Source organism: Callorhinus ursinus, unplaced genomic scaffold, assembly GCF_003265705.2.
Source record: "Callorhinus ursinus isolate GAN/ISIS: 27379988/994484 unplaced genomic scaffold, GSC_fseal_2.0 scaffold3, whole genome shotgun sequence".
Lineage (NCBI taxonomy): Eukaryota > Metazoa > Chordata > Mammalia > Carnivora > Otariidae > Callorhinus > Callorhinus ursinus.
The window spans coordinates 66113777-66126966 of NW_027397065.1; the positions used below are offsets into that span (position 1 = coordinate 66113777).

At 43.6% G+C, this 13190-nt stretch overlaps 1 protein-coding gene across 8 annotated transcripts in view; it reads right to left on the minus strand.

The window, feature by feature from the left end:
* Window positions 1-13190, minus strand: part of RAI14 (retinoic acid induced 14) — a 137109-nt gene that overhangs the window by 105345 nt on the left and 18574 nt on the right. For 5 of the 8 annotated variants that reach the window (XM_073891042.1, XM_073891041.1, XM_073891040.1 and 2 more), the window contains exons 2-3: window positions 10801-10910; window positions 8867-8947 (exon numbers count right to left, since the gene is read on the minus strand). Coding sequence is in view for 4 of the 8 variants with exons in the window: in XM_073891045.1 (XP_073747146.1) it covers window positions 8867-8902 (36 nt within the window). In the remaining 4 variants the exon portion in view is untranslated. The remainder of the gene's footprint in view (window positions 1-8866; window positions 8948-10800; window positions 10911-13190) is intronic. The other 3 variants (XM_025867418.2, XM_073891047.1, XM_025867419.2) reach the window with 1 other exon arrangement.

The window sequence follows — 13190 nt, forward strand, 5'->3', positions numbered from 1 at the left end:
GCCTGGGAAATAGAAATGTCACTATTTTAAGTTCTTTGGGAACAAATCTCAAGTTCTGCTCAGAACTCTAAGCCCCACAGTTTGAGACTCAAAGTGGCATATACGGGTAGAGGAAATTGATCGATACAAGAATCCTCAGCTTTCCGTTTCATAAATTGCATGCTGACTCAACGTGTGCACTCAGTGTAACCTAAAACTGAGCTTATGACGGGTAATTGCAGGCTGACATCATTCCCAAACTGTCCTCTGAAGGTGTGGATCAGGTTTTGACAGTTCCTATCTGTGTAAGCAATCCCCAAATGCAGGCTGCAAAATAGTATACTTAACCAGGCCCCCGGTTAATCCCATATCTTATCAAGGCAAATCACCTGACGTATTATTCGACTCAAAAGAAAAAGTCTGATTGATAACCTAATGTCACCAGCTGGTAACACTCAGGGCAGTTTTCATTTCTAACACGGAAAAGGCATTTAATTTCACTGAAACCGCATGTTGCAAGAGTCTTGCACTGACAGGACAATGGGGAATTGGCAAGTAGCAACCACTATTCCCTTCTGGGGTAAAAAGAATCAACATTTGGCACACCTTTCTCATCCAACTCCCAAACGAGGTTCACCATGGAAACCGCCTGTGGCCGAGTACATTCGTTTTCTAGGGCTGCCACAAGAGTACCCCAACCTGGATGGCGGAGACAGCAGCAATGTATTGTCTTGAGTTCTGGAGGCCAGACATCAAGTTGTCAGCAGGACTGGTTCCTTCTGAGGGCTGTTCATGCCTCTCTCCTCACTTCAGGTGGTTTGCTGCCAATCCCCAGCATTCCTTGGCTTTTAGATGCATCATCCGCCTCCCTGCCTCCATATTCACAAGGTGTGCCCCTGGTGTCCTTCCCAGTTTTCCCTCTGTACATGTCTGTCTCTGTGTCCAAATTTCTGCTTTTTATAAGGACGCCAGTCATACTGGATTACAGCCTACCCTAATGACATTTTTTAAAAAATAATCTGATTACCTCTGTAAAGATCCTATTTCCAAAAACGTCACATTCTGAAGTATGGGAGGGTAGGACTTCAATATATCTTTTTTTTTTTTTTGGTTGGGGGGAGGCAACTCAACCATATCACTGAATTCATCTTCTCCAGTGTCCCTTCCACTCACCTCTCTGGACTTAGCTGGTTTTGTGGCTGCCGGCTAGAGGAAAGGTTCCCTGCCTCCCTTGCAGCTAGGCAGGGACATGTGACTAAGCTCCAGTGGGGTCCATGTGAGGGCAAGGATTTGTGCCCCTTCAGGGTCACAGCCTTTAAAAAGGAAAATGCTTGCGCTCTACTCTCACGTTATTCAAGTCTTAAGGAGCCAGAAAAATATGCAACATGAACAGCACACCCTAGACCAGCGCTGTCCAGAAGAATTATTAATGCAAGACTTTTCAAGTTTCTGGGAGTCATATTTAAAAAATAAAAAGGAAGTGAAATGATTGTTAATATGTTTACTTAATCCAATATGTCCAGAATATTAACACTTTGGTTGTAAAATTAAGAAAAAAAATAAGGATATATTTTACATTCTTTTTCTGGTGCTAAGCCTTTGAAGTCTGGTGTGTATTTTATAGTCACAGCATATCTCAATTTGGACCAGCCACATCTCAAATGGTCACGAGCCACACACTGACTACTGCAATGTACGGTGTCGCTCTGGAGAGTAGCAAAAGGACATCATAGAAAGATCTGGGTCCCTGGAGTCCTTGAAACTTTAAGAAAACAACTTCTATCTCATTTGATTTCAGGGCATTTTGTTAAAACAGCTTATCCCATATCCTCATAAATGTCCACTGGAGCTTCTCAGTTATGAAACAACCCTTCAAAGACTGGACAGCTCCACGAATTCACATTGACTCCTATGAAAAACCCACCAGAAGAGTAGCCCCAGTTTGAAAAGCTGCCAGAGCAACACTGTCGGCATTGGAAAATACATCTCAGAATAAACCCATCCAAGGAGAACATGTAGTTCCTCAGATTTTTTCTTGTTCTTGTCCCACATTATAAATCTCTTCATTCCCCAACCTATGGGACGGCCCAGGGGAAAAACCAGGAGGTAGAGACCATCAGATCATTTGGCCTCCCAAGAAAATAAGAATCAATTCCTTTTAGACATTACTTCCCAAAAAGTTAAAACATTTTTCATTAACACAATAAAAACCACCCTAAGAATTGGGCAATCAAGTGGATCACACAATATGCGGACTTTCCTTGTTTAAAAGGAGGCAGGGACTCAAACAAAAGGAAAGTCAAGGGTAGTGGCCTCATCTTTACAGATATGTTGGGCCTGTAGCTAATGTGGACACCGAGGGCCATATATGTGAAGATAACCACCTCTATACAGCAAAGATCTTTGGGTAGAAACTCAACTGAAAAGCACCACAGGATGAATCCAGAAGCAATTCCTAGTTCACTCCCAAGGAGAGGTTCCATATGAGAATTTGTCACACAAACAACGTCGAGGTCAGCAAGAGTTCCAAATGATCAGGTAATTAATTCAGAATACAGTGATAAGAAGTAATAACCTACATGATTCCCTGCTCATGTAGACTCTCAGATTTCCCCAAGTTTAGGAGGCAGGTTCTGAGTTTCATAATCGTCTCCAGCTGCATCTGGGATGGATCAGGTTTAACCAAGATTTCCTGGATTTATAGTCTGGGGGAGCTAGAAGGAAGCTGTGACCGAGGTAGCCAGCAATGAGGCTCTATTTAGAAATTGACCTGTTTTGTTTTGAGATATAGACATTTTTATCGGCTCCAGTAGAAGAGCAGAAGTAGCATCTGTTCTCGCTTGCTTTAAAAGTCAAGGCCGAAGTGTATTTGCCTCCCAGGAAACAAGCAACCCAAGATTTTCCCAGATCCTCCCCTGCCACGGGAATGCCACTAATGTTGGTGAGCTCGGCCACTATAGACAGCATTCGTGGGATGCAAAAATCACTGCCTGGGTCTTTGTGCTCAGCACAACAGAGCAGAATTTATCTCATGCAGTTTCAAGCTTTGGAATTTAGGAAGGAGAATGCCCTGGGTCAGCAAGTGTGTGCAGCGGTCGACAGTCCTAGCGTGGGCGGCAAGAAAAACCGGGGTTCAGAGCTCTCTGCCATTCATCAAATGTGTGACTTCGGGCAAGCTACTTAACTTCCCTTTGCCTTAATTTCGTCCTCTGTAAAATGTTATAACAACAATGGTCTTTACTGGAAAAAGTTTGGTAAGCATTACCCAATAAAGAGCAGGTGAAGGGCTTGGCACAGTGACTGGCAGGTAGCAAGCATTCAATAAAGGAGAGCTCTTCTCATTTCTGCTGTAGTAGGTCAGCGATCCATACATGTTTACTCTTGCAATTCATATCGTGTTAGGCAGATTTAAAAAAAAATGGGATAATCTGGCTCCCTCTATTAGACACTGAAAATAGTCCACAAGAAACTGTGGCACTAAAGTCATGAGCATGCACGCTGGGAGAGGAGGGGGTGGGACAGCAAAGCTTCGGAGAAACTTCTCTTAGATGGAAAAGCAAGGAGGTATGCTTTGGGTTGAACTGTGTTCCATTGCCCCCCACTTCCCTAACTCCCCACGAGAACTGATAAGCTGAAGTCTAGGCACCTCAGAATAGGACCCGATCTGGAGATGGGGTCTTTACAGAGGTAGGGAATCAAGTTAAACTGAGGTCATTTGGATGGGCCCTAATGCAACAGAACCGTGTCCTTATAAAAAGGGGAAATCTGGACACTGAGACACGCATACAGAGAGAGTGCCATGTGAAGAGGAAGGTGGAGGTCAGGTGATGTTATCTATAAGCCAGTGATTGCCAGAAAACCACGAGAAGCCAGGAGAGGCTTGGAACAGATTTGCCTTCACAGCCCTCCCAGGAACCAGCCCCGCTGACACCCTGAGCTCAAACTTGTAGCCTCCAGAACTGGGAGGCAGTATGTTTCAGTTGTTCAGTTTATGGCAAACCTAGGAAACAAGGTGAAATGGGGCAGCAGGCGGATTCCCCACTCAGAAGGGCTGACAAGACCTGGAAAATACGTAGTAGGACACAAACTTGACCGAATTTCTCTTCCAGAAGTTTACCAGAGTCTCATACCTCCACCCAAAAAGGTCATCTCTGATGTATTTTGACATTATGTCTACTAAAAAAAGAGGCTTAGCTTTACAACAGATTTGGCTAAGGTTCTTCTGTCAACAGAGAGACTTGGATTTTAAATATTCCCATTTTGTGTGTGTGTGGTGGGGGAGGGAGACTCGGGCATCCGTAACACCTTATTATAAGTGACCAAAAACTCCTTGGCGGGGGGAGCCCTTGGCAGAGATGTGGATTATCGACCTTCATAGGAATAGTTCTCTCAACGGGCAACAAATTCAAACTCCTGTCTGAGCAGGATGTGTCTGGTTCCTCAAGATTCACGGTGTGTGTGCATTTCTTTGGCTGAAAGCTGCAATCCTCAGTAGCTGCTACCTAAAAAAAAAATACCACCAATTTAATATCTCACGGAGCCAGCCATTTTGAACTGGCTGCCTTGATTTTTTTTTTTTTTTAATGGAATGTCCGCTGCTTCCCTATTACAATGAAAAACATAATTGGGAACAAATCTTTCATAAAATTAAACACACACCCACAATGTAAACTTTGAAGGCCTCAATCATGTTGGAGAGGCATTTCTCAAGATTTGTTACAAAGATCTTTCAACCCCATTTCCCATCCCTCAGCCTCCACCCATTTCACTCAAGGCACTAAAAATTGGCATTTACAAAGAAATTCCAGAAGCCTGAGCATTTTATTAACAAAGGGAAATCCCAACCTTCTTGGCCTCATTTCTCATGATGACAGCTCATTTTTCCATGTGGAACCACGTACTAGTTGCTGCAAAAATTTAAAGAGGTAAAGAAGCCACTTTCAAACTCTAGTCATAAAAGATATAAATAATGGGGATTTAAAACTGTGCTCATCTTATAAGCATAAAAGTCAAGCATATCCATTTTTAAAAACGAGAGTGAAAATTTATAGTGTTTTTATTAAAAGACTCAGCCATGCCACGGGCTCTTGAAGTATGACTGTTTTGCATGTTAAGGGCAAGTTTTTGAAATGGAGCCTCCCCACTGTTCTCCGTGGCTGGCTCCCCAGCATTACCCTCCCCTGCGCTCCCAATCAGTGTTCCAAATCCTCCAGGCCCAGGAAGAAGCTCCACCTCTGTAAAGCTCCCCCAATTTCCCCCATTTCCAGTGACTCAACCCCTCTGAAAACTGATAGCTTTAATCATCCAGACCCTATAATTTAACAACTGGTTGTATCGTCATTATGGAAGGCCCCCTTTACTCTCTATATTATGTATGGTTTGTATTTTGCCTTGGTTATTTCCTGCATGTAATTTTTCTCCTCCCATCCTGGTTTGTGAGCTTTTTCCAGACAAGAATCATACCTCACATTTCTTCTCTATGCTCTCTAGTATCTAACCCAACTTTAAGGATGCCCAAAATAAAGTTATACATGTCAAATGAAAAACATCATTCACTGAAGAGCAAGTGTTTAGCTCCATAATTCTCCCTGGCCCCTGTGGGTTATTACAGGCTCCCAAGTATGCATGGGGATCAAAGCAACGGGACAATGATAGTATCTAACCGCAGCCCAGAGAACTGGGCTCATGCCCCTGTTATACTCACATACACCTGCCCTTGACTTGGTAGCCATCTGAGTGAAGTGGCCCAGGAAGAACACTTGGGTTAAATCTCTATCCGCATGATGGTCCCGGAGTAGCATAGTGACCTGAAGGCCATCCCCGGGGGCCTCCTTTGGGTCACTCTTGTCCTTTCTCACGCCTGGGTTTTGCTCTCAATGGCCTCAAACTGATCTGGCCGCAGACCTCCCAGGACCAGGCTGGCTGAAATGCGATCATACCAGTGGGTCACCTGCCTTCTCTTTATGAAAGCACAAACATGATCTGCTGTCCCCCTTCTTTCCTACCTCCCAGAAATACAAAGAACCCTTTCTTCCCTCTGCTCCCTTCAGCCTCACACAAAGACAAGCAGGAAAATTTGATGGCTGATGGTTTAGGATCGTTATTTGAGAGAGACCACTCACTGCAGGTAAAGAAGATTCCAGTTCGGCTCATTTAACTCAATATAAACCTTTTAAAACTTGTTTTTCACATAATGTGACATGTATCTACACATACATTACCAAAAAATTCAAACCAAAAGACTCACATTGAAAAGCAAGCCTACCTCCTCCACCCACCCCAGCTTCCCTCCTCAGAGGCAGCAACCGTTACCAGATTATTTTGCCTTCCAGACCATAGACACTTTTCAAACCCTATTTTTTACCAGGGGTTTCAGATTAAGAGAAAGAAATCAATATTTACGGAGCATCTCCGGGAATGCCAGGCCCTAAGCTGGGTGTTTTATTTTTATAAGATTTTATTTATTTGACAGAGAGCGAGAGAGGGAACACAAGTGGGGGAATGGGAAAGGGAGAAGCAGGCTTCCTGCCTAGCAGAGAGCCCAGTGCGGGGCTCGATCCCAGGACCCTGGGACAATGACCCGAGCCGAAGGCAGACGCTTAACGACTGAGCCACCCAGGCGCCCCCCCCGTAAGCTGTGTTTTACATACATCAGCACGTTTAACCTCCATGACAACTTCGTAACGTTCACATGATTTTCTTCACTTCTCAGGTGAGGAACCTGAGGGTCAGGAAGGTCAGACACTTGTCCAAGGTGATCAACCTAGATCCAAAGTCACCCTTCCAAGCTCCTGCCTGGATTCAACGGTTTCCAGAGTCAAATCTCCAACCAAATTTTCTTTTAGGAGACCTGTGCTCTGGAATTGGGCTGTCATGGCAGAAAAACGGATGGTACAAAGTAGAGCTCTGAGAACCCAGACAAGTTACCATAGCTCCCTAGGTCTCCGTTTCTCCATCTGTAAAATGGGTCCAATGGTAATACCTTCCACGTAAGTTTTCTGGTAAGATTCAATGAATTTCACACGATGAGTTTTGCATAGTACCTGACGTAGAGTAAATCCTTCCTCATGGTTAGTTATTATCACATGGCTGACGAACAAACTGACAAACAGCCCCAAAATTTGATATTTTGATCAAATATCAAAAGACATTTGATACTGTCTGGCCCTGTGATAACAATATCCTTTGCTCCAGGTGCCCAAGCTGCTCCTCTAACATTTCTACTCTTAGCACCAACTTCCGAAAGCACAGTCTTCCTGCTGCCAAATCCCTGCGGCTTTTAAGTGTTATTATTGGGTTTTTTTAAATCACGGAAATAGTTCCATTTTTATTTAAAAACCTAGATTCCAGCAACCCTCCCTCCTGCTGCCAGTTTTTAATTTTTTAAACCAAAAGTTTAGGTGTCTGTCATTTCTCCCCTGCCCCTGTTCATGTATCCCAGAACTCTAGACTGATTAAATTTTGCTAAAATAATCTCAGCTTGTATAAATGGAAGCTACCCAAATTCCCTCAGAATGGAAAAGACATTTGTTAACCTGGTCACACGGCGTACAAACGCATATGCGCTCTCCATCCACTTGACTTTTCGTTCTTCGCTGAAAGCCACAGGTGATCTGCTGGCTTGGGTCTCATAGGCCAGCAGACGGGGAGGCTGAAGGGGGTTTCTCAGGGGAGCAGCGGGGGCGAAGGGCTAAAGAAGTCAGATGACCAGGGCTCTCAGTGGCCAAAGGCAAACTGGATGCGGCTGGCCACGTCACTTCACATTTTCTGAGTTCCACTTAACCTACCTCAAGAATGAGACGGTAAAAACTCAACTTTTTGTTAATATCCCTTTCTAGCTCTAACCTCTAAGCGAGACAAAAATTTGCAACCATCCCACAAGCATCTCAACTAGTCTGGGCCTTATCAGGGCAGTACATTACATGTCATGATGCAGCCTCAAAAGAGAAGCTTCAGCCAAAAGGAGGTGTGCACCATACGGCATGTTAGCCATAAAAGACGCAGCCTCCATTTATTTTAAAAACGGGGTGTGTCAACCTGTCATATAATTCATGGCAAAACAATAAAATCCAGGTTCACCTTTAATTACCTCATTTTCAAGGAGAGCCAAGCAAGCCCTGGATGAGAGTTGACATATCTGGGCTTCCATCTGATATCCTGCCATGAATTTCTCCCATTCAATAATTCTGCCCAAAGCATCTGGAGTGCAGCTGGCACAAGACTAGAGTCCCAGCAGGGTTTAGGAGGCGACCTTGTGTTCAGATACCATGTGTATAATCCTGCTATGCTATTTTTCTCCAGTTTCTCCTCTGGCAGACTTTGTTTCATAATCCCGACATCATAACTGGTTCCTCCAATCCAAAATCTTGTATGATGGATAACAAATGAGTAAGAACCCCAGGAATTCAGAGGGAGTCAAGGTGCAGGCAGCAAGAGATACTGTTTTACCACAAAAGCCTTAACAGAGTTTAAAAAAAAAAAAAAAGTTTCCTAAAGCCAAAGATGAACCAAGCTAATACGTCATTCCTTAACTACTCTCACGAGACTAGCTTCCTCCAAAAATGACATTCTGAATCAGGTTCGGGGGACTTAAGAAATGCTTAGGTTTTTACTGATTCTTTTCCTTAAGATGTTTGATTTGACTGTTTCTTTCTTTACAAGGCACAGACCCAGGACTAAAGAAGTCATTTTCAAAAGCTATTCACACAAACAGCAAAGAACCTGGAGCATGCCATTCACAAAAGCCACCCGGAGCTGAGGCTCAGAGTGCTTCTGGTTCCTGTAGTTGATTAACCCAGGGCCTTATCACGGTGGGAGGGGAGAGCGGTCCTGCTGCCCCAGGAGAGGGAGAGCGGAGCGGACAGACGGTGAGTCACAGCATACTTACATCGCTCTTCCTGAACTTGGCTTTCAAGCTCTTCATGTTTAGTCCATTCAGCTTTCCAAAGCTCTAGAGATTTTTCAACACCTAAGCAGAGAATAGAAAACAAAAAATTAAATATTTAGGTTTCCAAATAAATGCTACAGATATTTCCTCCTGATGAGATTACAACTTTTTGGCCACGGGCCATTAGGGTTGAGTTAAGAAGGTGTTTGGAATTAGAAGCTAAGAAGTGGTAAAGAACATGTTATTTCCACTCATGATATAGTCCCCAGAACCTTCTAAAACTCTCATGTTAACCAAAACTTTAAATTTTATCCCAACTTCCCAAATGTTAAAAGTAGAACAATTTCACGGTGCAAAAAGAGAGGATCTGTAGGCCGCACGGATTCCTATAAGTGCTATTCATGTTATAATTATACCATCCGCCTCCTTTTGAAGGGCCACAATAGTAAAGAATGATAAGGAAAACAGTTCATATTCCAGATGCCATTCATTCCCTATTTATTTTTCTCAGCATGGTTTCTTTTTTTTTTTCCTTCCTAAATGCACGCACAGGGCAGTTAGTAAAAAATGCCAGGAACAACAAAAACCTCCCTCTTCAAATACCTCATTCTGCAGGAAGCCACTCTAAACAATGAAAAAAGCTCCCTTCCCCCACCTCCAAGGTCCTCGTGGGACCCAGCAATTCTAAGCTGAAGCTGGCAAAGTCTTAAGAAATCACCTCCCTGGGGTCATCTCTGGTCCCCTGGAGAGCGAGTGTAATTTAAAAAAAAAAAAATACATATGTACTTTTTCTCAGGGAAGATAGTTCCTAGCTCTTACCGGATTCTGCAAGGGGTTGTCACCCTTCAAAAGTTAAGACTGTTGATCCAGGCTAAGTCCCTCATGTTCCAGAGGTGCAATGGAACCTCACTCAAAGAGGTTAGAAAACCTGCCCTCAGTTGACTGCTTTTCCCATTGCCCTACAGGTTCCAAACTAAAACCAAAAAGCAGAATCCTGTGCTAAAATATAATATAGACTCTCACTTTTCCACCCTTAAAAACTGGAAAATTACAGAGTGTGGAACCTTTGCATTTGGGTCAAAAGGGCAAGAAAATCTAGGTGCAAGTTCCCAGCACACAGTAAGCACTCAATAAATGTCACTTCGAGCCGCACCTGACAAAGTGAGAACAGATGAACTTTAACAGTACGATCCATTTGAACACTAAGGAATAGCACTCCAATGTTTGTCATAGCTGGCCATTAGTTTTCAAAAGCCTTTCAAGGTCATCTCCTGTTCCTCCACCACCTTATTCTGGACTAGACTGATAAAGGCGGAAAAATACAAGCAACCGAATGGCTATCCTCACCCCTCCTCATGCCCTCATCCCTGGCTCCAGAAGTCACCCAGCGACTTTCTGGCTTCTATTCTAGCGTTGTTTACTTTCATTTTTGCTGTTGTCATTAAACAGGGCTTGGGATGAATGGCGCAAAAACCCAATCACAAAGCACTTCGATGACATTAATCTAGAGGCCACACCATTACTGCAGCCTCACTGGGGTCCTTTTCAATCTTCCCAGCCTGGGCAGGAGTGACCCGTGTTACCTTGGAAACCACACATGCTATAATTAGACCTTGTTAATTGCCAAGTATTTAACCACAGGCTGGGCTGGTACCTGAACAGTGAAGTGCAAACTCCCGGACAGCTTCTCACCATTGGCTGCCAGCTATTAATCTGAATCAGAAGGACCTGGGGACAGTTTGCTAAATGCAAAACCCTAGCCCATATCCGTTGTTTCCACAGGAAACAGGAGCAGGGCCCCGGCGTCTCCGTGGCTGGATCTTTTGCACACTGAGGCTTGAGAATCTTGAAGTGAGGTAGATAGGGCGGGGAATCCAACTGTCAAAGTCATGCTGGACTATACAAGAGCCCTTTTTCATGTCAAAGCAAATCACCTTTTGATGAATCCAAGTAGAAATAATGATAATCAGATAATCCCAAACTGCCACTGGTTCCCAGTTCTCCGTGAAAATGACAGTCAGCCTTTGAATTCAATTCCTTCCACCTTCGGGTGAAGTGCCAACAACCAAGGAAAGCAGCCCGATCCATGTAACAGGAAAGGGAGAAAAGAGAAGCCAAGGCTTTCAAAGTCCACCAACCATGTAGCCCACCAAGGGGGAACCACCCACAGCATCCCTTCCGTTGTACAACACAACGGCTTCGGCAATGGTGGGTAAGAAGTTTATTTTCGATCATGGGGGTTTTTGTGGGTGTTGTGCTTCTTCTTGTGTGCTTGTCTTTGGTTTTGTCTTTTTTTTTTTTTTTAAATTATGGCAGTGAGAACATGCAACCTCTTATTTGAAGAAGATTAAGTAGATAAAGCACTTGATTCCAAAAATTCCCAGATATTAGCTGTGAAATGAAGGTCTTCCTGGAATCACGGGTCTGGGTGTGTGATAGCTGGGTGGTCCATGGGTACAGCTCCCAGATGACAGAGACAGGGGTCAAGGGTAAAGAGGTTCTGGAAACCTACAGAGTAGTAATTTTAAGAAACAAGAACTATAGCTGGGCGGTAATTAAAATTAGTACTAGGTCACTGTTTTCCTGATATTCACAGAAGGATCTAACACCTGGAAGTCATGCTGAATGGGGAGCAAGCTGCCCCTGACATGATGCTGGGTTCTGTGTGCTCCAGCATCTTCTCTTCCCCAAGATGACCCACAGGTAAATCAGGGACTTGCCTTCCTTGGGTCTGCTGGAATCTCACAGCTCCAATTCCCAAATCTAAACTTCCAAAGCCCAGATTGGGCTACAGGCTATCTTGAGGACAAGTGACATCAGTAAATCTAGGCTACACTGACAGCAGTCCTTGGACAAGCCACTTAAGACGACTTAGTTCAAAAGAGCTTCAGTGAAGGTGAATTAGCTGTGCACCAGCCTAAACTGGATCATACAGAAAGAGGGGGAAGGGTTACACATATATGGGAAAAGTTGTAAGGACTCCCATTTCAAGAATAAAGCACATCTACCCACTGAGCAGGAATATTAGTTTACTAATATTTGCTTGCTGGATCCAGAAGAAGTCACTGGGGGCACCTAGGTGGCTCAGTTATGCATCCAACTCTTGATTTCAGGTCAGCTCATGATCTCAGGGTCGTGAGATCAAGCCCCACATTGGGCTCCATGCTCAGCAGGGAGTATGCTTGAAGATTCTCTTCCTCTGCCCCTCCCCCTGCTCGTGTGCTCTCTCTCTCTAAAATAAATAAAATCTTAAAAAAAAAAAAAAAAAGACATAAGTCACTGAAACATGGCTTCCGTTGCTGGTCACCAGTCACCATGTGACATCAAGTCAAACAGCGAGGACACAACAGTGCAGAGATGCATGACCTTGTTGCCATCTCACTGAAAGGCCATGTCTAAAAAACAAGGTTATTAATCCATTTTCCCTTTAAAAATAAAGTAATTCTCAATCAAAGCTAAGAAGGAGCTAGCTACCTCTATCTGCTATAATTCTAGCCTGAATCAAAAAACCTTGATATTAGCCTGTATAGCTTTATTATGAATATTAGACTTCTTTGCATATTAAAAATAACATAACAAATATGGGGTTTCCTCTGGGGAGAGGAAATCTTCTAAATCTATCGTCATGATGGCTCCACAACCTGAACATATCAAAACTATTCAACCGTACACTTCAAGTGGGTAAAATGAAAAGAATGAGTTATATTACAACAAAGCACTGTGTGTACATACACATACACACACACACACACACACACACACACACACACACACACACACGATCTCCACTACCTTCTCTAATCCTTCAAGTTAGGAAAATTCCAGGTTAGAAATCTCTGGACCAAACCGAAAAAAAACTTCAAAAGAACAAAGGTTAGCAAGCAATGCCCTTAACACTAAAGTGTGGTTGCTCCTAGATTTTCTTTAGCTATTTCCCTACCACAACCCACCCAATTGAAGTGGTTAGAAAAAAGTTCCTCTATCTTCAAGTTACGCGCACTCCCACCCACTCCCACCCCCACGTAGGACCCAAAGATGATTTCATGAGGCAATGTAGCCAATTCTGTCAGCCTAGGAGAGTCCTCTCGGAGCAGACAGGTATTCTGATTCTGTAATCAGAAGTGGGGCTCGGAAATGTTTTTTGTTGTTTTTTTTTTTTTAAACTCCTCGGGTAATTTGGATGCTCAACTCGATTGGGGAAAAACTGTTCTAGACTCAGTGATATTAGACCTATAATTGACGCTTTCACTAGAGACACTGTACAAGTAGGTAGGATAGATCATTATCTTCAAGCATCGGATGAGCTTGCGTCTTTCACAACACT